This window comes from Cavia porcellus, unplaced genomic scaffold, assembly GCF_034190915.1.
Source record: "Cavia porcellus strain 051 isolate PalLab524CR breed Dunkin Hartley unplaced genomic scaffold, mCavPor4.1 scaffold_18, whole genome shotgun sequence".
NCBI lineage: Eukaryota > Metazoa > Chordata > Mammalia > Rodentia > Caviidae > Cavia > Cavia porcellus.
This window is the reverse complement of record NW_026947501.1, coordinates 71,237,945-71,265,251: the sequence shown is the minus strand read 5'-3', so window position 1 is coordinate 71,265,251 and position 27,307 is coordinate 71,237,945. Positions and strand designations below refer to the sequence as shown.

The following is a 27,307-nucleotide window of genomic DNA, read 5'->3' as shown; positions in this document are numbered from 1 at the left end:
ATGTGACAGACACTTAACGATCAAGCGAAACATGAAATGCGGTGTGGGTGGGTGCGGATGTTAGCAAGCTGAGGGGCTAACAACACCTCCTCCTCTGCTCCCTTCCTTTCAGCAATGGAAGAGTTAATAGTTGAACTGCGCCTCTTCCTGGAGCTTCTGGACCACGAGTCCCTCACCTCCACAGTCAGGGAGAAGAAGGCGGTGCTGAGCAACATCCTGCTGCAGATCCAGGCGTCCCGAGGTGAGCTGCTCCGTCTCTCCGGGTTCCACCTGCTCCACGCGCCCATCCGCTGAGATTTACTCCTCAGGTTTGCACACAGGCCTCCAGGTGCTGTGCAGCTAGGTGTGGAAGGGGAAACCTGTAGGAGCTAAGAGGCCGGGGTCCTGGGTTCCCTGGACGGACTCAGCTGACTCGTGCAGGCCCAGGGCACAGTGCAGTGGTGTGGTGAGGAGACCCCGCCTGCCCTACCAGAGAGAGAAAAAGACCCGGTGAGCCTGGGGAAGCCCGAGTGACATGCCTCTGTCACAGAGCACTCGGCTCTCAGCCCCCCTCCCCCCGCAGCGTTCTTGTTTAGGGAAGCAACTGAGACCCTGTGCCTGGTACAGGGCAGAGCTTGGCTCCAAGAGATGCAGATGCGCTAAGCCATGCTGTTTACACACCCATTGTAGGCACCGTAGCAGCCTTACCCATTAGGGAGCAGTGGCCACACTTCTGAAATTACTTGGAAGGCCGAGGCAGGAGGGTCCCCAGCCTGAGCAACTTAATGACTTAGCAAAACCCTGTCTCAAAATAAACTAATGTAGTGCCAGGGATGTAGCTCAGTGTGAGGAGCCTGGGTTCAATACCCAGCAACACCTGCGATGGGGAGCAGGAGAAAGGAGAAAACTTAGTTAAAATGTTTGGGATCCCAGGGAGGTATCTGTCCCTTTGGCACCTGAGTAAGTGTAAGCTGGAGCGGAAGCTCAGGTGAGGGAGGCCCAGTGGCCTCAGGTGCACCGGGCTCCACACTTGCAGCTGGTGATGTCGCCAGCAGGCTCTCCCCTCCCCCTCCCTCCCTGTCCCCCTTTTCCCTTCTGTGACCTCCGTCCCTCTGCTCTTCCCGGGAGAACACCAATGGATGGGAGTAGAGGTCTGGAGAGCTCAGGGTTCGCCCTGTGGCTGGTGTGGGGTTAGGGTTAGCCTGCAGTGGTCACCTCTACTCCTTACCTGGATCTTTGGTTTTGGTCACCCTTTGTAGGCTTTGATGTGAAAGACCATGCTCAGAGGCCAGAGGCCAACAGCCTGCCGGCACCGCCACAGATGCCCCTGCCGGAGATCCCTCAGCCCTGGCTGGTGAGTGCACTGACCTTTCCTACTCCCGGGCATGGCAACCTGGGCTGCATGTGCCTGGGACGTGAGACAGAAGCCAGCTCTGGAGGCCAGAGGCCTGGTGTCTCCGGGGCTCGTGCCGAGTTTCCAGGCCCAAAGCCACTGGGGACCATGGATGGGATCCTCTGGGCGCAGCTGCCCTCAGGGAGCCGATCTCTTCCTGCAAAGCACTGGAGCTTCTGGTCCTTGGAAATGGGTTCCTACAGCAGGTTAAGAAAGAAACCAAACCAAACCAAAAACTAACCTCAAGCCTGGGGATCTGTCTAGGTAGACCCTGCGGACATGAGCCACTTTCTAGGTTTTATCTCTGAATTCCTGCCTGAAGCCTGTGCAGTTGCCCCGCGGGGCCTGTGGGCCAAGCATTCTTTTTTAAAGAGAAAACTATGTCCTCTCCTGTGATGTGTGGTTGATCAGTTTTATGCCTTTCACATTTGTTTAGTGCTTCGCTTCCCCATCTGCAGGTGCGCACACTTCTTCCTTCCCATCCCTTTCAGCATTGCCAGGGCTCACTCGGGGCACCTGGACCCCCCTCAGAGCTGGGGATAAGGCGGCGAACCACCGGGCTCCGTGCTTTCCTGGGGGCTGGCTCCTCCGATGTGAGCTGGGCAGGCAGGGTGGGCCTCATTTGTCTGAGGTCTTGCATGGCACCACCCCTCACTGAGGTGCACTCTGTTCCTCTGGCCTGGACATGGGTCCTTTAACCTGATGATACTGAGATGAAAAGCCAGCCCAGGAAGCAGAGGGGCAGGCGGAGCGCTAGCTCGGGGGTGTGCGCAAACAGGGCGGCTGGGGCAGAGAGGCGGGTGGAGCAGGCTCCTGTGCAGTGCACAGGAAGCGGCCAGCTTCTTGCCTGGCTGGGCTGTGATGGGCCTGGCTGATCCTTGTCTGGCTTACAGTCCTGGAGGGGCTCTGGAGACCTCAGGTCTCCATCCAGGCCCTGTGCCAGGCGCTGCTGCTTTGGGGTTGGGCTCACGCTGCTCTGGAGTGGTCTGTCTGCAGAGGCGCTGTCAGAATCAAGGCGTGTGGGATGGCTGCGATAGAAGCTGACCATTGTCTGTCCCTGAGAATTCCCAGAATGCTCAGAGGCGAGGTAAAGCGAGGGGCACAGGCTTCCTGTTACCGGGTGTCAGACTGAGGTTCCCCCTGGCTCAGCGCGCCTGCCCAGCAGAGCCGAGCAGAGCCTTTCCAAGATGACCTCGTCTGGCTGTCCTGCTGCAGAGCCGAAAGCGGACACAGAAGCTCTAGGATTGGTTCATAGCTGGGCCCCCCACACCTGATTGGGTGGTTTTTGTTTTTGCAGTTTGTCTCCATGGAATCCTCCTAAGCATCCCAGAGAAGTGGGATGGGTCCCTTTGCACCCATTTTTCTCAGTTACAGGAATGCAAGTTTGAGAGCAAAGCTGACCCTCGTCTTTGCGCCCACCTGCTGGGGCGCTGTGTGAGTGCTTTGGAGTGGAGCCAGTAGGCCGTGGCCGGTCAGCGTTTTGTGGACATCAGTCATGGCATTGTGCAGAGGAAATGGGGGACAGCATCACCCCAGGGCTCAGCCAGTGGCCGCTGAGCCAGCTCTGCCTCAGTTTTCTGGGAGTTTTTTAGTGAGTGTGTAATCAGGGTGTGAGCTGTCGCCTTGGTGACTGGCTCAGGGCTGTGATCACCGCCCTGTCAGCAGACCTGGCCTGTCGTGAGTGAGGATGGGGTGGGAAGATGGCTGCGCCCGGAAGAGGAAGGCACAGGGGTCATGCGAGGGCCCCAGGTTTGGCTGTGACTGTGCTCACACAGACACAGCCCCCACATGGGCTGGACCCTCGAGGGTCTGCTGTGGTCCCCTTTACCCCAGCTGCTTCTCCTCGCCCACGCTCTCCACCAGCCTCGCAGCCGTTGCCTTTGCTGAGCGCTGCCCTGTGTCACAGTTTCGCGTCCTGATGCTTTAGGAGCGTCAGGTCCTCCCCTGTGCCTCGAGGTGCCTCCTGCGGTCACCAGCGACCTCCACTCTCTCCCGTTGAACTGACCTGTGAGCTCTGGCAGTGGCTCCGTGTCTTGGGCTTCTCCTGTCTGTCTTGCTGTCTGACATGTAGGAGACACTGTGCCAGCTCCTGGCGGGGGTGTTGCGGGCTGGGTGTTCCCAGAGCGAGGGTGGCACCGGGCCAGAAGCAGGAGTCGCAGCTGCGAGGGGCTGGCCAGGAGGGCTTCCTAGAACTCCGTCCACAGCAGAGGTCACATGGCACTGGGAGGGCCGAGGGAGGACAGCCTAACTCCAACCCCGAGGGCCAGGGCTCACGGAAATTTCGTGCCCTTTTGAGCCCACAAAGAGAAGTGACTTCTCCTGTGGAGGTGAGTACCAGGAAGCATGTGAGCCACCCGCTTTCTGTGGATGGTCACAGATGTCCCCGCCCCCACTCCACAGCACCCCCACCTCCTTTCTGGCCCCCAAGCACTGTCCTCCAGCCCCCACCCCTGCTGCCTCCTCTCAGTGACCCTCTTGTCCCACGAGTGTGTGTCTCAAGCCCTAGCGTTCTCCACAGCATTTCTGTCTCCTGTCTGACAGATGAAATTATGGCACCTTTTGAGATCACATGGCAGAATTAGGCAGCAGAAGTTGTGGAACTGATACTAAAGCCCAGCATGAAAGCCACCATTTCCTGGGGGCCTGGTGTGGCCATTTTGGCGGACTGTCTTGCTTTCCTGGGCTGTGGGGAATCTCAGCGTCTGGCGTCGCGTGCCTTAAATGCCCTCTCTGGTGGAATTCTCCTGCCTGCCCCCAAGAGGCTGAGGACCTTGTGCATGAATAAACTGGGGTGTGCGTGGGGTGTTCTCTGCCGCGTTCACCCTGCTGTGGGGCACCGAGGCGACTGGCAATCGGAATGGGATGGGAGGACCTGCGTGAGGACGTTGACTGCCAGGAGGTGACCTGTCCCCACCCATGATGACGTGAGGACCGAGGCCACGCGTGCAGTTCAGGACCCTCTGCCCAGTGCCCAGCCTCCCTCATTGGCCAGGATGCCCGTGCCGTCAAGGCCTTGCTGGGCACGCAGCCTGTGTGCCTGTTCTGGTTAGAAGGCTGTACGGCTCTAGGCAGAGGATCCAGCCTGGGTCCTCCTAATTCCGGAATATGTGATGTTAGTGTAATCTGCCCTCTTAACAGCAACTGTGTTAAGACATGTGTGTGTAGAACACAGGCCTGGAAGCAACTGTGGATTCAAGGCACCCATTTTCTTGGTTAAACTGGGCCTCATGGTTACTGGCGTCTTTGGTGCAAAGGACGAGGGAATTAACTGGGGTGCTCACGGGGCAGGGTGAGGAGGGCCGGGAAGGCCGTGACTTGGGAGTGTGTGTCTCCCTCAGAGGTGACAGATTGGGCCACCGTGTGTCCGGAAGTATAGGTCAGGCGCAGGTGACAGCTGCACTGTCCCTTCCCTGCTGGCCTCTGCCCAGCACTGCAGTGTCCCCTGGAGTGGCTCCACAGTTGGCCAAGCCTCTGAGCCCTCGGGCCTCAGTTTCCCAATTGTGCAGTCCCAGCACTGACATCTCAGTGTCCTTTGATGACCGAGTGACCATCCGTGAGTTGTCCCAGGTTGGTGCCCGGCCCGCAGCAGGCCAGCAGTAAATAGTGGTTCCTGCTGTCCCGTTATTGGAGCACAAGCCACAGCAGCAACCACAGCTGTGTCACTGCGCACAGCCCCGGGCGCCGGGAGCCACTCCCGGTGCCATTCCATGGTGCCTTCCACAGGGTGGCAAGGCCAGCCCCGCGGGACTGTGGTTTCGGGGATTGCTCCCCCTGGCAAGGGACGGCCCATGGCGTGCTGAGTATTCAGCGCACTCTTCTGCCCTGTGCCACGGGAGCAGAAGCACACACTTTGCAGTGGGAACTCAGGACGGCCATTGTCCTTCACTCAGTGTCTTTGGAGGTGACCCCAGGGCCCTGCCTGGGCTGCAGCAGCCCATGGGCACCTTCTGCTCAGAGAATCCCTGGGGTGGTTTTAGGGTTTGCCGAACCCCCTTGGGCATCTTTTCATCTGTGCACCTTTGTGGTCATTTATTTCCCAGGGCAGAATTTTGGGCTCAGAGCCTGTCTCCCAGCAGGCTGTTCCAAGTAAGCAACCCCATGGGGTGAGACAGGTGTGTTCGGAAGTCCCCTGGACTGGGAGTGACCTCACCTTGCCCAGAGCTCTCAGGGAAGGCATCTGACTTGGGCATGTAACCAGCCATTGCATGACTCAGCCTCTCTAATGCTGCCCCAGGACATGAATAATCTGACTGTCACCAGAGGAGGCTGGGAAACCTGCTTCTCACCGATAAAAGACACCAGTGAATCATACCCTCCTTTCCAAAAGCAGCAGGCAGGATTTTAACCCCGGGGGCCCCTGCCCAGGCCCTGCCTGGCACTGAGCGTGGCATATCGGGCTTTGTTTTAGAGCAGCCTCTGTAGGAGGCTGTGGAGTCCTGGGAGTGGCCCTCTGTGAGGTGGCCCACCCAGGAGATGCCCACTGATGGGAGTGCCAGGGAACAGGATCTATTTGGACCATGGGTGAGGTGGGGTGGAGGAGTGGCTGTTGGTATCTGAGCAGAGCAGGGACTAAGGTCTGGATGGAGCACTTTCTCTTCTCCTCCCTGCCCCTCCTCGCCCTCCCTCCCCTCCTCCTCCCTTTCTTCCTCTTCCTCCCCTCCCCTCCTCCACCCCGTCTTTCTCTTCCCCCCTCCCCCCCCTCCTCCGAGTCTGCCACTTTCCCAGCTGACTGGTGGAGGGCCAGGCTGGATTGCAGCGGTGAGTGGTCATCTACCCAGGACGCCTTGGAAAGTGATGGAATCTCACATTCTAGAGACCACAAAAAAAATAAAAAGCAGGAAGAAAAACCCCTATGATTTCATCGGAACTGTCCCACTTGGAAACTTAGCTTGATAGGCCTCCAATTCAGGCCTGGAGCTGTGTTCTCTGCCGCATCCTTCTTCCCCATGGAGTCCCAGGAGAGAGGCACAGGGCACGACCCCACCACGTCCACATGGCTGGTGTTATGCAAGATGCATTAGGGCCTGGGCCCACTTTCTGCATCTGGGTACCGATGTCACCTGTGACCAGGGCGCAGCAACAGCCCAGCTTCTGGCCGGGGAACCAGCAGGCATCGTGGACATTCAGAGGGAGACGCGGGTGGCATGGCCTGGAGGATGGGTGCCCTCGCCGGAGAGCAGCTCCTTGGGGATGGGGACTCCGGCTGGCCTCCCGCATGCCATCCCAGTGGGCCTGGTTCCAGGCCTCACCTTGACAGTGTCATACCATGGCCGAATGGCCTTGGAATCTGACGGGTCCCAGGGAGGAGGAGGGGCCCTGGCCCTGCCTCCGGTGAAAGGCAGCTCACCTTTGGGTGCGGCTGCTCACTTCTCCATCTGTCTCTTTCTTCCCACAGCCTCCTGACAGCGGGCCCCCGCCACTACCCACGTCGTCCCTCCCTGAAGGCTACTACGAGGAAGCCGTGCCGCTGAGCCCCGGAAAGGCTCCGGAGTACATCACGTCCAGTAAGTGGCAGGATGGGGGGCATGGGCTGATCAGGCGCTGCCCAGGTGTGCGGGGGGCAGGCCCTGTGCTCTACACAAAAACAGGCAAGGAGAGCTCGGCCCCAGGGCAGTGGCACACAGAGGAGTCCCAAGAGGTGCAGGTGGTGCCCAGCGCCCCAAGCCAGCACCTCCTGGAGGCCCCTTCCGCAGAAGTGAGTGATCCCTGGCTTCAAGGGCCGTGCCCGCTGCGGCTCCCTGGCCTGGCCTGTGCTGTGGAGCTCCCTCTTCCCGTGTCTGAATGGTGCCACCCAAGTCCCTGCTCCGAGGAGCCTTGGCATTTCCCCGTCTTTCCTTGGCTGCAGTGAGCGGCCTGGCTGCCTCTTGAAGCAGCATCTGTCATGATGGTGGAAGGCAACTGTAGCAGCAGAGGTCCCCAGGGTGACCTTTTCTGGGCCCCAAGAGTGGGCAGTCTGTGTCCCAGGGCCAGGCACCACCTGCTGCCTGGCCCTGGGACGTCCTGCCCAGGCCACGCTGCTCCTGTCAATCGTCCCTATGGCTCTGGTGAGCAGGGGACAGCTCCGGCTTGGGGGCGGGGCGTCAGGAGTACTGATCTGCGAGGTGGATGTCTCACTTTCTCTGCCTCTTAAGAACCGTTCTGCACGGGAGGGGCCGCACAGTACCACCATTTCTACGGGTGCCCTGGCCTGCGAGCGGATGAGGATTCATCCTAGGGCCAGCCAGGCCTCATCATGTCTGAGAGGGAGAGGGAGCCTCCGCAGGCTGTCCCCTCCTCCTGACTGTTCTCAGTGCCTTGCAACGAGGAGATCTGTTTGGTGTGGGGCCCTGTGGGCTTCCTGCCAAGGAGCCTCTGGTGGCAGCTGTGTGGCTTGAACCCTCCTCAGGTGCTGGCCCTCAGGCCCTGGTGCTGCCTGGTTTCATGAGCAAGGCCATCTGTCCCTTGAATAGCGACAGGCACAGGAGGCTTGAGCCCAGCCCAGCCTGACCTGCCGCCTTCTCCAGGTGGACAGGAACTCAGAGGCTGTCCGCTGAACCCCAGCTCAGTTCCAGCTGTGCCAGAGGCCCAGGGGATGTAGGGGACCGAGCTGGCCGCCCTCCTTCAGAGTTGTTTTGTCTGCCCAGAAAGGCAGCTGTGGGGAAGAGGCCCAGAGCTGACTGGGGACTGGGAAGGACAGGTTGGCACCCATGTGTCCATTCACCAATGTTTTGCAGGGTCTGCAGGAGGCACTGGGCGCAGTCCCAGAGCTGCAGGTGCCGGCCTGCATTGAGGCAGGGGCCCAGCAGGACCTGGAGGGCCACGATCCCATGCTGGTGACATGGGTGACAACACACATGGTACCTCACTTTTTAGCCACTGCTGCCTGTGATGGAAACCCCCAGGTCCTCGAAGAGGACGCAGTCCCTTTCTCCAGCCCCCTTACATCCCCAGGTTAGCCTCGTGGGCCCCTTCTCCATAGCTGGAGGAGGCAGGTGGGGCGTCCGGCAGCGGGGAGGTGTTAGCAAGGAAGGCCCCTTATGGACTGGGCTCAGTCCCCCGTCTTCAGCAGCCACAGTTTCCTTCGGCTCCAGCCGCATCCCCTCTGCCATTGCAGCCTCCCTGCTCAGCCCCAGCTTCTCTGGGGGTGCCCAGGTCTGATTTGGAAAGGCTGGGGCCACTGGGACTTCCTGCCTGGGAGCTGTGGCCCCATCAACTTTAACCGCAGGGCCAGAGAGGGGCTGGGCGTCCTGGCCCTTGAGTGGTCACAGCTTCCTCACAGTGGGGATCGGCCCCTGGATCTACTTGGCGACTGTGACACTTTCTAGCCAGAATGTGGCTGGCAACGTCTCTGCTTTCTGCTTAGTGGCAGCATAGCCACTTCCTGCCCTTGGGCAGTGTGTCTAGAACGCTGGGACAGGAGGCACAAGTGTTGGGAGTGGGCACCAAGAGCCACTGCCCGTTGCAGCCCGGTCCGTGGGCCTGGTGAGTGCTGGCCACGGGGCGAGGCGCACACCCCTGCTCGGAACTCCAGAGACCTCGCCAGCCCCCCAAGGAGTATGAGCACTGGCACTGTCCTGAGGCGCCGTCAGGCTGGCGGTGACTGCTGGCTGGTACGCGGCCCACGGTGCCCTGGCTGGAGCAGGGCTGCGTGCGAAGGAACGCAGGGAGTTCACTTTGGTTCTCCCTCCCTGCAGGTAGTGGACTGTGGCGACAACTCTTCTCAGGGGCAGCGCGTGGGGACAGTGTCACCCGGTGTGGGGGGTCAGCACTGGCCTCTGTGTCTGCGGGTGGAGGACAGAGCCCTGGACCCGTCTTCCCGAGGGGAAGGGTGCATTGCTGGGTTCCACGCTCACCTCCTCATTGCACCCACAGGCACTGGTGTGAGCCCGTGGGGGTAGGAAAGCTGCCGGCACGAGTGTGGGTCCTGATGACAGAGCGCTCTGGGTGGTGATGGAGTGCTCTGCGGACCACTGTCTTCCTTAGTTATTTCTCTCTTGCTGAGACAAAAGGCTAAAGAAGGAAGGGTTTATTTAGCTCACGGTTTGTAGAGATTTCTGGCCATACTTGGATGGCAGAGAAGTGGTTTATGGTAGGCAGAAGGCGCAGAGCAAGTCAGGGAGCCGGCCGGCACCTGGGGCAGCTGGATCCTGCCAGGAGTAGGGCGGCACCAAACCAGTCGTGACTGATTTAGTAAAATCACACACCCTTCGTCCCAGCGTCACACCTTCTAGGCTCGGCCACCTCTAGAAAGTCCCACTGTGACCACATGAGGTGTCGGAAGGTCATCTGGACACAGCTGTAACAATGCTCTGGTTGGTGAAGGCCTGCCTGCCCCATCGCCTGCTCTGCTTGGTGATGTCACGCTCCTCAGTGCTCCCGGTAACCCACAGCTCATGCCACACAGCGTGAGCACATCTTGGCTTGGTGTCTGCTGGTAAAGCCTTCATCCCTACTAACATTTTGGCTGCCAAAGCAGCTTCTAAAAGTAAAATAGTGACCTTCAAACTGTGACATGGTCATACTTGAAAACCCCAGGGCTCTGCAGGAGCTTCGTGTGCCTGCACCTGCCAGAGGCACCCAGCCCCGTCTCGGGAGCAGCTGGGTTCTGATTAGAGGAGGGGGACCTCTGTGATTCGGAGAGAGATCACCCTAGGGATTAGGCCACTCACAGCCTCCAGAGCTGTGAGCATCAGTGACAGCTGCTTCTCTCCCTCAGCTAGGGTGTGGAAAAGAGGCTGGGCTTGAATTGGGGAGCTCAAGGGCAGACGGGAGTCCTCCAGACAAGCCCCAGTTCCCCACCTTCCCTCCCCCGACCGTGATGCAGGGGGCCGGCGGCAGGTGCTGTGTTGCCTGTCCCAGAACTCCAGGATGCTAAGGAGGAGAGGCAGGCGGTAGCCAGAGCAGGAGCCACACCTGGCCTTGCAGTTCCTTCAAGGATCTCTGTAAGGAAGCGGAGCCGGAGCGCCCCTTCACTCAGTCCACACAGCACAGATGCACTGCAGCTCGCCTTGGCATCTTGGGCTTCAGATCGAGGTTTTGTCTTCAGTTTGGTGGTTTTCTCCCCTTGGCCTCTGGCCACGCTGTCCCTCTCAGGTGCAGGCAAATGTGTGAAGCTTGCGGTTTGATGTGCTGTTTGGGGTGATGCCAGGCTCCTCTAGCCCTGCTGGTGGCTGTGGTGTGTGTCCCCTTCTTCCAAAGCCCTGAGAGTCACGAAGCTCTCCTGTGTCCTTCGTTGGGTCCTCACAGTAGCCTGGAGGAAGACCAAGTGGGCAGTCTTAAAGACTTGTGCCTCCTGGTAAGCGATGACCACACTGCTCCGAGTGGACTGGGCCTGGCTGGCCTGGGCAGTTCAGGGCACACAGAGCCCCGGTGGCCTTCCGTCCCACCTGGAAGTGAGAGCCACCACCGTTGCCCGGAAACCCAGAGGAGCAGCTGCAGACCTCAGCTGTTTCCAGTGTGCCTTGCTTGGACACGTCTCACCTGCAGGCCTGTCTCTCACTCTCACTGGAGCAGACAAGTTCGTGTGTCGTACCTGGCTTTTAAGTGCCCAGGCAATATTTGAGCTGGGACTGGCTCCTTAGCTTTGTCCTGCTGATTTGCCTGTGCTAAACTTTCATTCTTTCCCTTTTCCTTTTCCTTTGTTGTGAAACACCTCAGCTGTGCCCAGTTTTGGCACTCAGAACTCTTAAAATGGAAGAGCAAAGAAAAATGTGTATTAGTCAGCTTCTTGTTACGACAAGGAGACAGCCAAGCAGTTGAGTTGTGAGCAGGAAAGGTGCATTTTGGCTGACAGTGCTGAGGTCCTCACCCAATCCTGGGAGTCCCCGTGCCCTGGGCCGCGGCAACAGAGGTGCACAGTGGCTGGAGGGTGTGGTGGAACCCAGCCTCTCACCACAGGCCCAGAAGCCAAGAGGAGCAGGAAGAAGCGGGAGCCCCTCAAGGGCGTGCCCCCATGACCCAGGGACCTCTCAGCAGGGCCTGTAAAAGGGTTCTACCCTCGGACCCCGGAGGGAGCACTCCTGCCTGAAGCCTTGGCTTTTCTGCCCAGCCCATTCCTTCTCTGGAAGAGCAAAGCCTGACTCCAGAGTGGCTGGTGGCTCTCGGGCTGCTGCCTGGTCAGAGCTAGCGGGTCATTGGGAGGTGGAATCCCAGGGTGTCCCTGCCCCTATGGGGGAACGGCTGAGAGGGTGCCACCCATCTCCCACTGGGGCTCCTTGTCCTGCCTGCCCCCTCTGACAGAGGGGCTCCGAGGGCATGCAGAGGGCAAGTCCTGGGATTGCATGTGTGCACGAGAGCATGACCCCGGGCAGTGTGACCATGCGCCTTCCCCACGAGGGTGCTGCCCAGTTTGCTGAGTGTGCCCTGTGTGTCACTGCACTTATGCCCTGTTTTTTTTAAAATCTGAAGTAAATATTTTATAATTAAAAACAGCCATTTGTTAGAGCGCCCTGCATGAAGTGGAGCCTCTACAAAGGTTCTCAGCCGGTGCCTGGCTGGCGGTGTCCGGTCAGCACCCTGTCTGCCTTTATCCTGCACGCAGCCCCGCTGGCTGCACCCCACACCACTCACGGAGCATCGGGGTGCTGAGATTCTTCCCTCCTCCCCTCCTCGGCTTCTGAGACTTCCCCAAGTGCCTCCTTCCTGCTGAGCTGATGTCAAGGCCCAGCCCCAAGACAGGTACTCCCTGGGGTCCCAGCCCCCTAGGTCTGAGACCCCGTGAACCAGCTGTCAGGAGGCCTCTGTGGCCTTTATTGTGCAGCTGCTGCTGACGATTTTTGGACCTGATTTTCTCGGAGATCCTTTCACTCTTGTGGCTCTCATTGCCTGCAAGTTGGCTGAAGTTTTCTAGAAGAGACTGGGTCCTGTTCTTAGAGGGAGACAGGACAAGGAGCTCTCTGTCTGTCCGCAGTTGGAGACCTCATCCTAGTCCCCAGGACGAACAGGGCTGCCTGGGGACATCATTGCTCTATCAGTGTGAAGTCAAGCACCCTGGCTTCTTCTCAGGCTGGCTCCTCGGGCTGTGGTCTTGGCTGAGTTATTTTTTCTCGGAGCCTGATCCTCCCTCTGCTCTGAGTGAGACTGTGGTGTGTGCCCGGCTCTGGTGGCTGAGAGCTCGTAAGAGCTTTTGCAAGTGCAACAAAGGCTTTGTGTTCCCGGCTCTGTCCCCACACGTGGCACCCAGCCACCAATGCCAGAGAGTGCCTCAGGACGTGTGGTGGGGGCTCCACACCTAGCTGCTCCTGAGCGGGGAGACGCAGCTGTCCTGGCCCGTGGCTCTGTCACCCTTGCTTCCTCCACTTGTCGTGAAATATCTTTTGAGTTCTGGTACCTCTGAAGCAGAGGTGGAGGAGACCTTGAGTATTTCACTGTCCCTTAGCCGGGTACCCCAGCACCTCGTCTGGGGGTCCCCACCAGTGCCTGCCATCCCAGGGCCACTGCACAGGTACCCAGCAGGCTCCTTGGCTCTTGCCTGGAGTCCTCCTCAGCTTGTTTCATCCCCAAGGATCTGCGTAGGTCCTGCTGTGCATCTTTCTGCCCACTGCTCTGCATGTGGGTTCTGTGCAGAGACTTGAAAATGCAAACTGGACCAAGTGTTTTGGGCAGGGAGTGTTCCAGATGGACTGTTGGATGGAGGGGAAGTGAATCAGGGGTGAATCAGATGCTGCCTCCAATGGCTGGCCCTCCTGAGGGCTGCAGGTGCTGATGCACTGGGGACAGTCCCGGGGACATACACAGGGCTAGTGGGTGTTCCTGTCCTCGCCAGGACCCCCGCTGTCACACCCAGCAGGCAGCCTCCCTCCCACCTGGCCTTCCGGGCTGTGTGGCATCGATAGCATGATGGGAGGCCCCAGAGATGTCTCAGGCACTGCGGGCACAGAGGAGGACATCTCACCCTGGCGTTCTTGTGCTCTGCGTGCTGTGACAGCACCCTCCTCCCAGCTCTGCAGGCTGGAGTCCCCGATCTGGCAGTGGCGGCAGCAGCACAGTCTGGGTCTGTGCGGGCCTCTGTGGTCCTCTGCCTCCCTTGTGAATGCCTCTCTGTCACAGTATCCCCGCATGGCACAGACAGCCATGCCCTGTCATGAGGCTGCCAGTCCCATCGGGTTAGTATCCTGCCTTCGTGACCATCTTCAACTTGAATCACCACCCAGAAGCCCTGTCTCTAAGCAGAGTCACGTTAAAATGACAGTTTGCACAGCTGGGTACTGTGGAGGCCCCGTTTCACCCACAGCACTGGCCTGGGAATTCCGAGAGGCCCGGCTGGGAGAGGCGGCAGCACTGAAGTCCCCCATCCCAGGCAAGGGCAGAAGGGGGTGGGAGTCACAAACCTGGGGCTGGGCAGTGTCCGAGGGAGTGGAGCACAGCACGAGCTCGGGGAGCTGAGCATCACGTGCACAGTGGGGTGTACTCCTGGGGAGGTGACAGGAGGGAGGTGCCTGGCTGGGGCTCAAGTCCCTGTAAGGGTCAGGGTCTGTGCTTGCGGTAGTGCTGGAGAGCTGGGCGCCATGAGTTAGCGCCCAGCACTGAAGTTGGACACAGAAGAGCTGTGGACCATGTGGGCAGGAGTCACAGGTGCCCACTGTGGGCCCAGCCAGTCTGCCGTCCACACGGACGCATCTGGAGATGCTTAGCATAAACAGAAGGTTGGGTTTCCAGGCCCAAGCTGTGAAGGGGCAGGCGCTGCTTGGCAGCGAATTCCGCAGGGGCAGAAATGTGACTGTGAGCCCTGAGCCCTCGAGCAAGCTCTGTGCTCAGGGCCCTCCACCCTGCTGCCTGTCTCCCCCAGATTATGACTCGGATGCCATGAGCAGCTCCTACGAGTCGTACGACGAGGAGGAGGAGGACGGGAAGGGGAAGAAGGCCCGGCACCAGTGGCCCTCGGAGGAGGCCTCCATGGACCTGGTGAAGGACGCCAAGATCTGCGCCTTCCTGCTGCGCAAGAAGCGCTTCGGCCAGTGGACCAAGCTACTCTGCGTCATCAAGGACACCAAGCTGCTGGTGAGGGTCTCTCAGATGGCCCCACACCCCAGCTCGGCATGTGCTGCGCCCCTGCACAGTGCCAGGCCAGACCCAGCTCGGGGCCGGCTGAGCCCAGCCCAGCACCGGGGTGACTTCCCGGATGCGTGGGCCCCGTTCGGGCTGCCAGGACTTTCAGATGGGTTTTCTCATCTGTAGTGAGTCAGTCAGTGCATTCCTCACAGCCAGGTCACAGCAGTGGGAAGGCGGCGGGAGGGGCCAGGAGGGGGAATTCTTTTGGAAGCTTGGGGCCAAGTCTTTTTCACTGGAGAAGCAGAAAGGGAAGATCAAGTAGCTGAGGCGCCTGGCCGCACTGCCAGGCTCCTCTAGGCTCCTCCAGAAGCCAGGGCCTCTGAGCTGCAGCCCTTCCCTCCCTCCCCTGTCCCCTCCCCTCCCCTCCCCTCCCCTCTCCCCTCCCCTCCCCTCCCCTCTCCCCTCCCCTCTCCTCTCCCCTCCCCTCTCTTCTCCCCTCCCTTCTCCTCTTTTTCCTTCCTTCCGCTCTTCCTTCCTACAGAAACCAGTGTTGAAGTCAGAGCTATGAACTTTATAGTATTTATTTTCCTTTCAAGTTCACCTTGGAGGAAAAGCCACTCAGAAATTTGGCATTAAAACAGAAAGCCTAAGAATTTGAGTTCCTGAACATCTTGTTTTAGTGAAGAAGGTTATACTTTTTTAAACTGAGTTTTATGCGTGAGTTATGGGAGATTTTTATTTTCTTAGATTCTTAGGACCCTGTGTTTTTTAATTAATGGTTTTGTTCAACTTTTTTGAACAGTGAAAGTACATATTTCTTCCACATGTGTGGCCTGAATTTCTCTCCCATTTACAGTATCCCAAAAATGATGCCACGGGGAATTTTAAAGCATGAAAAACACAGAGAGATTAATATGGTCCTCATTTATAATCTGACCTCATAGCTGTGAGATGTGGATGTATCAGAGGGAGATTTTAAAATACACAACTTTCTGTTTCCCTTCCCAGCACTTGGAGCTGAGCCCTAGGCCTTACACTGAGCTACATCTCCAGTCTTTAAAAAACATTTTTTTAACGTTAAGACAGAGGCTTGTTATTCTGCCTAGGCTGGGCTTCTGCCTCAGCCTCCCCAGTCGCTGGAGTTAGAGTGGAGGCCACCATGCCCAGCTGTCCGGTCTTATTTAACAGAGAAGCTCTACACAGTGTGCGCCGTCTGTGGCTGTGGTGGGGGGTCAGCAATTCGGGGTTCACCTCCCTGGGTCTCTATCCCTCACCCTGCCTGTCCCCTCAGAGGAATAGCACATATGAAGTAGGAGTTCGGGAAAGCCCTGTCTGATGAGATGTGAGGCCTCTCGTCTCTGCTGAGAGCTGGTTTGTGGCGTGGAGCCCGGGACCCAGCAGCCTCTGCTGACAGCCTCTCCTGAGGAAGCAGGCTCTTCCCAGCCTGGCAGTCCCAGAGCTGCAGCAGAAGTGATGGCCACGCCCCTCTCTAGGGTTCCTGGCCACCTGCTGAGCTCTTGAGCCCAGGTGGTGCTGGGGGCCACTGTGCAGCATTGCTGTGAGCCCCAGCCCCTCCTCAGCTGCTGCACCCCATCCTTGTCCTTTGACTCAGCCGGTTCTCTTCCTCCTCCCCTCCTGCTGGCCCGTCCTCGGGCAGCCTGAGAGTGTCCTGTGTCTGGGCAGCTTCCCTGGGCCTGGCCTGGGTGGCATTTGTCTGCGAAGTCCCCTTCCGACCCCTGCTGCGTGCTTGGTCTCTCTGTCCCCTTTGCCGTGCTGCTCCGGATGTAGGACATCTGGGAAACAGTGAGGGTCACGGCAGCCTGAGTGGCGGCTGGGGGTGTTTTTTAGACAGGACGATTGCCCACGAATTTCTTGAAGGAGACATACCCTTGAGCTGGGCCCCGGGAATCACAGATTTAAAGCTGTGAGACAGGGAAGGCTGTAGAACGTTCTGAAAGCCGGCGTCTGTCCATCCGCTCCCCATGAGTCGGGGCCAGACTGCGGTCTTGCTTCTTGGGCCAGGCGGCCTTTCTGGCTTTCTTCCCGTTGCCCAACCGGCCTCAGCCTCCTGTCCGTCTGCAGAAGGGACTGCTTGAGCCAGCTAGCCAGGGTGCGAGCCTGCTTCCGGAGCAGCGTCCTTCCTGAGTATCATGGCACTTAAGTACTAGAGTAGCAGAACACATTTTATTAATGAGGAAATGGGCTCAGAGGAGAGCTTCCTGGGACCCAGATTAAGTTAGTGACAGAGCAAAGGACGCAGATCCCTGACCACTGGGCTCAAGTCTCCTGGAAGAAGGTGGCCTCTGCCTCCAGGTTACAGAGGAAGCAGAACGCGAGGGTGGACACCGCGGCCAACGCCTGGTTCTGCTGCGCAGGTCCGGAGTGATTGGGGGGCCTAGGGAGCCGGGCTCACTGGTGAGCTGGTCAGGGACGCCCGGAGTGCGCATCACCGTGTCCCCAAGGGCAGGGTGTCAGGAAGCGAGGCAGTGACACGGCCACTCATCTGCCCACAGAGGGTACCTCGCAGCCCGTGGGTGGTTACACTGTGTCCCCCGCACTGGCCGTGCAGCTGCAACAAATGGAGCTGCTCTACACTGCATCAGTCATGCAGACGAAACATTTTTATCCACACGAGTGTTGGCGGCGTCCAAGGGAGGCGCCCTGGTGCAGGGGACCTTCGCTTCCCCTCAGCCCCAGTCGCAGCTGCTCCGTGCCCCACGCAGCCCGGGAGGGCGGGCGATGCTTTCCCTGTGTGGAAGCAGCGTGTGGGTGTGAAGCGGGCTTCCTGTGAGGTCCCTGCCGTGTCCGCACCCTCAGGTGGGCCTCTTCCCAGGGCTCCATGCACACCCCCTCACCGCGTGTGCCCTCCGTGTGTTACACGCAGTGCTACAAGAGCTCGAAGGACCAGCAGCCGCAGATGGAGCTGCCACTGCAGGGCTGCAGCATCGCGTACCTCCCCAAGGACAGCAAGAAGAAGCAGCACGAGCTCAAGATCACGCAGCAGGGCGCCGACCCGCTGGTGCTCGCAGTCCAGAGCAAGGAGCAGGCCGAGCAGTGGCTGAAGGTAGGCTGCGCAGGGCAGGGCGCCAGGGTCTGGGTCCCTCCCTTCTGAGAGAGCCCATCTGGCCCCCGCTGGCGGGCTGTCTCCCAGACCATAGTTTCTCTTTATTGTTTTTACCCACAGATCTTTCTTGGTGATTCTGCTTGGGATTTGCTGGGCTTCTGGGATGTCATCTTGCTATGTTTTTGGAAGGATTCCCAACTGTATTCTTCAAGCACATCTTTGCCCCCTTCCACGACGTGGTGTTTAGTCAGCAGACTTGCTCGGCTCTGCTTCTTACCCTCTCTTCGTATTTTGTGGCTTATTTTTTCTTGCCGTCTTCCAGTGCAGTGTTTCTCCCTTTGGCCGTCTCTAACATGCTGTCATGTTCCCTTTGTTCATTTTTCTCTCAGTGCTGGTCACCATAATTGTCCTGGTCTGCACTCACAGTGCTCTGATGAACTAGCAGATAGGGGGGCTCATCAACAGCAAAACCTGTGTTCCCAGCTCTCAAGGCTGGAGGTCCGGCATCTGCTTCCGCAGGCTCCGTGTCTGAGGACCATGGAGGGAGCGTCTTCTTGCAGGGTTGCTATATCACAGGCAGGGCTCTAATCTCACTCACGGGCTCCCACCAGGGATTTCATGACTCCTGGAGGCCCTGTGTTATGGTCTGGGTCTAGATGTTCTCCCAGAGCCTCAGGCGGTCGGCTGTGTGATCGCTGGATCAGTCTGCTGATTGGACTGGCACCACCATAATCCTGGTAGACCGGATACAAATGAGGGACAGAAAGAAGCCCATCTCCTCTCGCCTGTTGCTTTGTGTCTTCTGCCGCCATGACCTGTTCCCCCTCTGCTATGTGCCACCCTGCCTTGGAACGGCTGATTATGTGCTGAAACCTCCACAAACTGTGAACTAAAACACCTTTCCTGTAACTCTGTTGGGTATTTTGTCTCAGCAGCGAGGAAATAACTAAGAGACACCCCCTGCCTCCTGACACCACTGCCCAAGGGCTAGGATTTCACCAAATGAATTTGAGGCATTTCATCCATGCAGGTAGTTGTCAGTTCTGGAAGTTCTGTGGTGACTTTGTCAAGGGGAGCATGGAATTGGCCTTCAGGACTCAGAGTGGTGCCTGTAGCTGCAGAAGGGTCCCCAGACCAGGGCCGTGGGTGGTACCAGTGTGTGGACTGTGGGCAGCTAGTCTGCAGTGCAGGAGGGGACCAGCACACGCTGCCTGTGCCTCCAGCCTCTCCTCATGGATCTTCCACACCTGCACCCCATCCCTTGGGGTCAGTACCTCTTACCCCATGAAGCTGATTGGTTGGGGACCTCTGCACACAGCACAGGGATGTGGTCATTTAATGTTCTGTCGCCAGGGTGATGGCTTTTCCCCGGGAACCTGAGGAGAAGGCTCCTCTCAGGTTTGGTTCCGTGGGATTGAAGCTCACCGTGGCACACGTCTGCCCCCGCCCATGACCTCAGGGGTGCTTTCCGCCTCCCTTGCCTCAGACCTCTGTAATGCGGTGAGCAGGTCCGCGTGACAGCCAGGGCCAAGCTGGGCGCCAGCAGTGGCTTCCTGGGCTTTGCTTTCATTCTCACCCTGTCCGTGTGTTCACCTGAGACCTCGGACAGGAGCAGCTGAGTGCGAAGCTTGCTTGTTTCTTTCCTTTCTTTCTCTCCAGTTTTGGAGAGGCACAGGCAGAATCAAAGAAGTAACTGCAGAAAGGGCAGGGAGAGACGCTTTCTCCGAGGGTGCTCTCTTCACCTGGCCCCGCTTTTGGCCGCGTGGACCCTTCCTCCCGCACGTGGTGTTCGCCTGTTCCTCTCACTGCCCAGCTCGATGAAGCTCCTACGTGTGCCGTGGGCGCTCCCTCCTCCTCCTCAGTGCCCTGTTATTTTCAAAGCGTCTTAGGGGTTTTGCCCTGCAGAGAGCTGAGCCCTTCTTCCTTCTCCATTGCAGTACACAGCATCTCATCACGCAGGCGTGCCATGTTTCACGTCTCCCACTCGTGGGCACTGGCCTCAGGCATTGGGCGGGATCCACGGGCCCCTCTCCACCCACCCCGGGCCATTCAGGGTGCTTATCTCACGCTGTCCTCATGTGTGGGCTGAGTTCCTGGGAGCCTAAGTGCTCACACGAAGGCTTTGGACATCGGTGACCTCAATGCGGGGCCACCTCCCTCTTCCTGCCAGGCCCCGTGGATCCCGCTAGCAGCGGGTCAGAGTGGCCGCGGAGCGTGCTAGCGAAGTTTCTAGTGTTTCCCTTTCTTCTTTTCTTTCACATCGGACAGCTCGTATGCTGAGATCGGACCAGGGCCTGAGAGACAAACTTGGTGTCACGGACACCCAGCCAAACACGGCTCAGCTGTCGCGTGGCTTCTCTTACCTGAGAACCCAGAAAGTGTAAATAAAGGGCAAAATTAAAGAAAGAGATTAGGAAAGAAGATAGGCTTTTTTCCTTGCAGATGCATTTAACCTGTTTTCTTACAAACACAGCCCTGGCCACAGCCTGTGTTACCGTACGGTCCAGAATGTTTCCTGGTTGCCAATTCTTCTTTGGCTCATGGCTCATTTAAGAACATAATGCTGACTACGCAGCCGATGACTTTAGAAAATCAGCTGTTGTTAGAAATCTCTATTTTAGGGGCTGGGGACAAGCAGGCAGTCGTGAGTTCAGTCCCCGGTATCAATAAAAAAATTTAAAAAAAGTAAAAAGAGAATCTCTATTTTAGCTCTGCCGCACTCAGAGGCCTCCTGTGAGCTGGTGTCACAGGGATGGGTGGCGGTGATGGGCTGCTCTCGGACAGAGCTGGGGTGGGGGGACAGGCTCCCCTGCTGCATGTGAGGGGCCTGTGCTCTGCAGCACGGTGCCCTGGCCTGCATGTGAGGGGCCTGTACTCTGCAGCACGGTGCCCTGGCCTGCATGTGAGGGGCCTGTGCTCTGCAGCACGGTGCCCTGGCCTGCATGTGAGGGGCCTGTGCTCTGCAGCACGGTGCCCTGGCCTGCATGTGAGGGGCCTGTGCTCTGCAGCACGGTGCCCTGGCCTGCATGTGAGGGGCCTGTGCTCTGCAGCACGGTGCCCTGGCCTGCATGTGAGGGGCCTGTGCTCTGCAGCACGGTGCCCTGGCCTGCATGTGAGGGGCCTGTGCTCTGCAGCACGGTGCCCTGGCTTGCACGGCTCGGGGGTCACAGTCTGTAACCACCAGCTGCTGCGTCCTTCCTCATTAACTTGCTTGTGTTTTCAAAATAAGCTCAGACTTTGTGAGACAGTTGGGTGGAAATAAGTCAATGCCTTCCTCCTGAAGGCCACGCCTTTGTGGCTGAGATAAGCTTTTTCCCTGTTTTGTTCTGTTTTGTTTGTAAATAAAGAACTACCATTATCAAACAGCCCGGCCTAGGTGGCAGGCTGTGTACCAGAAAGACAAGCCGGCCGGCAAGGGTCCCAAAACCCTAGTGTGTCCTAGCTGCCTGTACTCAGTGGTCAGGTCAGCCACGGCTTGGTGTCTGTCCACTGCTTATCAGGATTATTAAAAAGGTGGAATGCAAAACAGTGACCTAAACACGCTCTTGGAATTAGCATAAACAGCTGAAATGTGAAAAGCGGATCTCCGTCTCCTCACGCTTAGTTCCTGAAAGCCCTGATGGTCTCCAGCAGGAACCCTTTCTTAAGGCAAACAGCAGCTGTTTTGTTCCAGTGATTTGCTGCTACCCTATAGCTCCAGATTTGGAGATGCGAGCTTTTTGTCCTCTGAAACTCAGCTTTGACGTGACAATAAAAATTCCTTTAGTGAGATGCACAGCCTTCTGGAATGCACTCTGGTCTCCTCGTGTGTAGAACACACTCCTTAAACGGAGCTGCATTACTGGACACCACTCAGAGCTGGACACCTGTGCTCTTGCCCTCCGAGTTCACCTGCAGGTGTCTCTTGGCATGAGATGAGCACGGCGGGGAAGGACCTTGTGGAGCACGAGTTGCCTCACCCACTGGTGGACGCTGCCTTCCCACAGTGCCCTCTCTGTGTCCTGGCACCCTTACTATTGAGCCTGGAGGAAGATGGATGTGGCCCACATCCTGTCTGGGTCCCCTGGTGCCCATCCCTTCCCGTGCACTGTGGTTGCGCCACTCCCCTCTGCAGGGATCTGGGCTGAAGCTGGTAAAGGAACTGGTGACCAGGGGGCTGTGCTGTGCAGTGGTCAGTGTTTAGCACTGGCAGCGGGCAGCTTTGTGGGCTTGTCCAGGTTGCCCGGGACAAGACAGTGTGTGACAGCAGGGGTGTGGGGTGCAGGAGGCCACTCACCCTATGGTGCCCAGGAATTCAGAAAAGAGAGACAGGAAGGAGGAGTCCCCACATCCCCAGGGACACCCTAATGATCTAGCTGCCCCACTGGGCCCTCCCTGTAAAGGATCCCATCTCGCCATGGTCACAGGCTGGCCACCAGACCCTTCAATGTGAGTCCCTGGCTTTTGCAACACTGCTTCACACAGCAGGAGGCCAGAGCCTGCGTGTTTAGGTCCTGGGGAACGCGTGCCTCCTTCGGGGATCCCACAGGCACCTCAGGGGCCTGCGAGCAGGAGCGCAGGGTGAGAGCAAAGCAGAGAAAGCAGCCCTGAGATCCAGGTCTCTGCAGACGCTGGAATGGGGAGCCGGTATTAGCACAGGCTCAGAAGTATGGTTGCCTGTGACCCTGCCTTTAACCAAAGCCTGGATTGTGGGAAAGGGCGGGGTTAACCTTGAGCCTCCATCAGGAGAGTGTTCACATGGTCCCGGGCTGCTGTTAGGAGCACAGGTGCAGAGCCGCTGCCCAGCTTGGCATGTGTGGGAGCAGGGGGGCTCAGCCCAGGCACACTGGGCACCCCAAGGGACCCTGAGCTGTCCTGCTGCTTCCCTGAGCACTGGACCAAGTCTTAAACCGAGCCAGACCAGGCCTTGTTAACTGAAGATTTAATCATGCGGGGGAAGAGCCCTGCAGGAACGAAATTGGCGTGGAAGTGGTTAACAGGAAGTGAGCCGCTGGCCTTGGAAGGCACAGGTCCCTGACTGGACAGTGTCAGTGTCTCAGGCTTTCACGCCTGGGGTCGGCAAGGAGGGCTCTCGTCTCTCCCTTGGCGTCTTGTGTCCCTTGTCCCAGATGTGGGCAGTGCTGTGCTGCTCATCCATGAGCTTGGTCCATCCTGGTCAGTTCTGGGGTGCAGAACCAGCACCAGCACCAAGTTCGGAGCCGCCTGCCGAGATGCAGCTGCATGGCTGCGTGCATGTTTGGGGCTTCGGCCAGGCGGAGCTTGGTTTTTGACTCCAGCTGTAGCTTAGCTCTGGAAAGAGGAGATGGCGTTTCACAAGATTTGCCTGAGGACCTTGTCTGTGTCCTCACGGCCAGCCACGCCTGCACATTGTGTAAGCTGCATAGTGAGGACAGACAAGCTGGGAGGAAGGAACTTGGCCACCAGGGGGTTCCCGAGGCCCAGCACCAGCAGCTCCCGCTCCCACTGGCCTAATGGGACAAAGGCGACGGAAACTCCCCACCTGTACGCACAGCTTTGCTGCGGTCCCTTCCCCGGCCCTGGCCTGCTTTGCTTCTGTGGGGACCCCTCCCAGGGCTGCCCTGTACTGACCTCTCTCTGCACCTCTGCGGCTGCCCAGCTGTGTCCCTCTGGCTCTGTCACCCCTTTCTCCTCCCGGAGTCGCCCCTTCCGTGCCTGGAGAGGTGGGGCCTCGGTCTTCCTCGATGCTATCTTCCCGTCTCTCCCGGCCGGCTCACCAGGCTGACTGTGTCACCCCCTTTGCTGTGACGCCTACTTTATTCACAGCTGTGACGGAGATTTCCTTCCCCACAGCCCGATTCTCCGTCTTCTGTATCTGCCGCACGGCACCAGCCAGTTGGTGCAATCAGCAATCCAGGCATCCCCCTGGAGGTGTCTCTTTCCCAGGCTCTGATCCCCTTGTCTTAACCACCTGCTAGGGGCCTGTTTTTCTGCAGTTACCCAGAGAGTTTCTGAGCTGGAGAGGGAGTCGCAGGGTCCCTGTGCACCTTGTGCCCCCTGCTGGACCTTTGCACCAGCTGTGCCCCGGCCTCTTTCTGTCAGTCACAAAGTCAGATCTGTCCAGCACCCAGTGCCAGTGTGAGTCACCCACAGAGGGGCCCAGGTCTCTTGATGTTGGAAAACCACTCTCCTCCTCCTCCTTTGTCTTGGTAGCTCTTCCTGCTGCCAAACGGCAGCTTCATTTCTGAAAGCTCCTGTTGTCTGTGATAAGACCAGAATAATATGGGGTGAACTACAGGAGCAGGAGCCTCATAGGCACCGTTCTGCTGTCCCTCAGAGCCGCGTGGAGGGTTTGGTAAGTGCATGAAGGAGCAGCCACCTGTCACTCGATGCCAGGTGCTTCTGACCCCACAGAGTGCTTGCTGCCCTGGATGCCAGCCTGTCCCCTCCTGGTTTGGCAGCTTCCCTACAGGCTCTGCCTTCGCTGGACTCAGTCACTGTCTCTGCTTCCTGTAGGTAATCAAAGAAGCCTACAGCGGCTGCAGTGGACCTGCGGACCTGGAGTGCCCTGCCCCGGCCAGCGCCCCTGTGCAGAAGGCAGAGCTGGAGAAGGTGAGAGACCTGGTCTTCACACAGGGGACCCACTGGCTGAGTTGGGTCACCCTGTAAAGCGTTCTGAGTTTTATTTTTGGTTCAGGCATACATGGCACTGTACATCCTCACGGGGTGCAGCGTGACCCGCTAATGCAGGTGCAGGCCAGGGCACTTGGGAGTTACATTTTCATTGTTTTGGGAACGGTCAGTCTGCCTGAGTCCCCATCCTCACTTCTATGTGGGAAGCAGTGCGGCCCTGCCTCCTGCCCGCTGGGGCCTGATTCTCAGGCTCTGCTTTGTTCTGGGCTTCCTGGCCCTGGGTGAGGAGGAGGGTTGATGGGGGTGGGTAAAGGGTTGGTGCAGGGTCCCCTGTTGCTGGAGCAGGGCTGAGGGCAGCTCTGGCTCCTCCGGCCAGCGGGCTTTTCCTAACTCAGCCTCCCAGTGTTTGCTCCCTGCAGGCTGGGACCCGGCCCTGGGTGGTCCCCACTCTCTGGGAAGGTGGAAGAGCTGACTCCCTGTTGCCTGCACACATCCCCCCACCCCCGCCAGAATGCCTGGAACCCAGGATGGCCACTCTGTGTGACATCTGCCTGTCTATCTATCGTAAGAGGCCGATCGATACTGTTTCCATGGAGCCCCATGACTTCTGGCCACGAAGTCTTCTGTTGGCAGCTTGAGCCCCAGGAACTTTCCGAGGCGTCCTTCTTCATCCTGATCAGGGGACAAGGATCAGAGGATCAGAGATGTTTTTCATCCCTGTGGTCATCCAAGTTCCCCAGAGAAGCAGGATTGGTGGTCGTGCATGTGTGCGGGGGAGGAGCATTCCAGGGAGCTGGCTCCCATGGTCATGGCCCGCGCAAGTCCACATCTGCTGCGGGGGCCGGGGGCAGAGACCCCCAGGGGTCCCCAGGGCAGAGGCACTGACACATCTGCTGGGAAGCTTCTTCCCCTGGCCGGCGGGTCTTCCTGTTCTTGGATTAGGTCCTTTGCCTGATTGGACGAGACCTACCCACACTGTGGAGAGCCACGCCCAGGACCCACCAGTTAAAACCCTCAAGCTCACACACAGAACTCGCCATCTGATACAAAATGAATTCCTGCTCTTTGTCAGAAATGCAGAGAGTTTAGAGAAACATAAGTGGAGTGAAAGCCCTTTTGAGTCTGCCCCGTGGAGTGTGGCCCCTCTTCAGTGTCCTCCCCGCTCTAAACAGCCTCTTCCTACTCCTGTCTCGCTCTCACTGTTTGGATAATTTTACGTCGTCAAATTCCTTACGCTGCTTTGTGCCACTCTGTCACATCCTTTTTATGTTTCCGTGACATTTGTGGGACTGTGCACACACACCTGTTCTTCACTAAGCTGTTTAGAATGACCCCCAGTTGACATTTTCTGCATAAATCTTTGCGGCGCCTCTGTCTGTTGCCTGCGGTTCTGCTGGGAGCTGAATTCCTAGTGGTTTTGCTCTGCTCCTGCTCCCGCTCTCTCAGATTTTGAGCCCTGTAGTTAAGTGGGGTGCTCTTCGTAAACCTCACTGTGGTGTCCTTTCCAGGCGTGTCTGGTGTTCTTCTCCTGCTTGTCAGAACCAGCTCTGCGTCTTGCTGAAGGGTTTTGGTTCTGAGGCCGCCTTGGTGGCAGGTGCCCTCAACGCACCCAGTTCTTTTGCCTGTGGCTCTTGCAGGGTCATGGGCACGGTCTCCCTCCTCCGCCAGCACCACCGGAGCGGAGCTTGTGTGTCCCTGTGTCCTGAGAATCACGCATGGTTTCCTTTGTGCCTGGCCTGGTCCGTGTGGCTCGGGCAGGGCAGGGAGAGTCCCAGTAGTGGCCTGCTCCTCCTTGGGAGAATTCCACTGTCCTGTGCAGATCCTTGCCATTCACCCCATTACTAGGGTGTAGCGGGAGGAAGTTAAATGGGTGATGGAGGCAATATTAATTTATGCAAGGATAATATGGCTTGATGAGGGAGTTCTTTTTGTGATTCTGATATGTTCTCAAGATTGTTTGGGAGAAAAAACTATTTGCATGAAGCAGGCTGCATCCTTTTCTTTGTTCTGAGTGTTTTTAGGCAGGTTTTTTTTTTTTTTTCTTTTTCTGGTACCAGGGATCGAACTCATGACCGTGCGCTTGCCAGGCAGGTGCTTACACCACTGAGCTAAATCCCTGGTGTTCCGAGTGTTTTTAAGGCCTTTGCGGCAGTCTCACCAGCCAGGCGTGACGGGACCAAATCTGGGTTCTCTGGGTAGTGCTGAGACCTCAGCCCGCACCCTGTTCCCTTTGCCCATGTCCACCCCGCGCCACTGTCCTAGAAGTAACCAGCCCTTTTTGTGCTTCCAGAAGCTGTCCTCGGAGAGGCCCAGCTCGGATGGGGAGGGCACCGCGGAGAACGGGATCGCGTGCAACGGGAAGGAGCAAGGTGAGCGCACCCGTGCCACAGCGCATCGAGCCACCCACAGACGCAGCGGGTGACTGCGAGACCCACCTGGGGGCCTCAGCCGCACACCTGTCACCCTCCTGTGTCCTGCCACACCTCAGCACAGCCGTGCCCCACAGCCTGTCTCTGTGCCTTGAGATTTACACTGATGACCGTGGTAGGCGCTTCCTCCCTGGTGACCACCGAGGTGGCAGCCGGCAGAGCCTGATTTCCAGGAAGGGAACACTGGTGTTGATGGCGGAAGCCTGACCTCCGCTGGCGTGCGATCGTGCAGAGCTCTGTTAGGAGCCTCAGCTTCCTTAGCTTCCAGTGCAGAGGCCATGGTTGCAGATTTCTGAAAACCTTTTTTTAAAAAAGTCACCTGAAAATGTCCTTATTTGACTTGGATTTAATTTTTTTAAAACAATTATGGCAAAATACACAGTGACAAGTTTCAGTAACTTGATCGGTGTCACGTGTGCCGCTCAGTGGCCTCAGACACATTTTCACTGTGGAACAGCTGCCTCCCTTCCATTGCCAGAACATCCCACACCCGACCCCAGCCCTGGCCACCCCCAGCCACTGACCACCACTGCGTTGTCCCTGTGGATCTCGCCTGCTCCAGGACTCATGGGAGGCCTCCCAGGCACATTTGCTTCCTCTGCTGTCTTTGGGCTCATCTACATTGCAATAGACATTAAGACTTACTTCCTTTTTAGGGCTGAGTAATACTGCATTGTACAAGCTGAGCACAGTCTCTGTATCCATGATCTGTCATGGATGCTGTGTCAGTGCCACCTGCCTTGGGGTTGTCATGTGTAATTCAATGTGAATGCAGGTGTACCGATGATGGAGACACTTTCTGAGCTCAGCTTTGCCCTGTCCAGGTCTGCACTCCTGCGAGCCTTGATAAGCACCTGTGGGTGTAGCCACCACCGCAGTCTG

At 58.0% G+C, this 27,307-nt stretch overlaps 1 protein-coding gene and 1 long non-coding RNA gene across 9 annotated transcripts in view; one reads left to right on the top strand and one right to left on the bottom strand.

Moving 5' to 3' along the window:
* Positions 1–27,307, top strand: part of Afap1 (actin filament associated protein 1) — a 101,623-nt gene that overhangs the window by 46,848 nt on the left and 27,468 nt on the right. For 6 of the 8 annotated variants that reach the window (XM_023566827.2, XM_063230225.1, XM_063230223.1 and 3 more), the window contains exons 2-8: positions 113–241; positions 1,239–1,333; positions 6,768–6,876; positions 14,139–14,350; positions 17,226–17,405; positions 23,880–23,975; positions 26,287–26,365. In XM_023566827.2, the coding sequence (XP_023422595.1) occupies positions 115–241; positions 1,239–1,333; positions 6,768–6,876; positions 14,139–14,350; positions 17,226–17,405; positions 23,880–23,975; positions 26,287–26,365 (898 nt within the window). In that variant the 5' untranslated portion in view covers positions 113–114. Of the gene's footprint in view, positions 1–112; positions 242–1,238; positions 1,334–1,995; positions 2,032–2,177; positions 2,460–6,767; positions 6,877–14,138; positions 14,351–17,225; positions 17,406–23,879; positions 23,976–26,286; positions 26,366–27,307 lie in introns of those variants that run through there. The other 2 variants (XM_063230229.1, XM_063230228.1) reach the window with 2 other exon arrangements.
* On the bottom strand, positions 22,312–23,371 carry LOC111758053 (uncharacterized). The gene is made up of 2 exons (XR_002792285.2): positions 22,995–23,371; positions 22,312–22,694 (listed from the first exon to the last, which is right to left on the bottom strand). It is a non-coding gene; the product is annotated as an uncharacterized LOC111758053 (long non-coding RNA).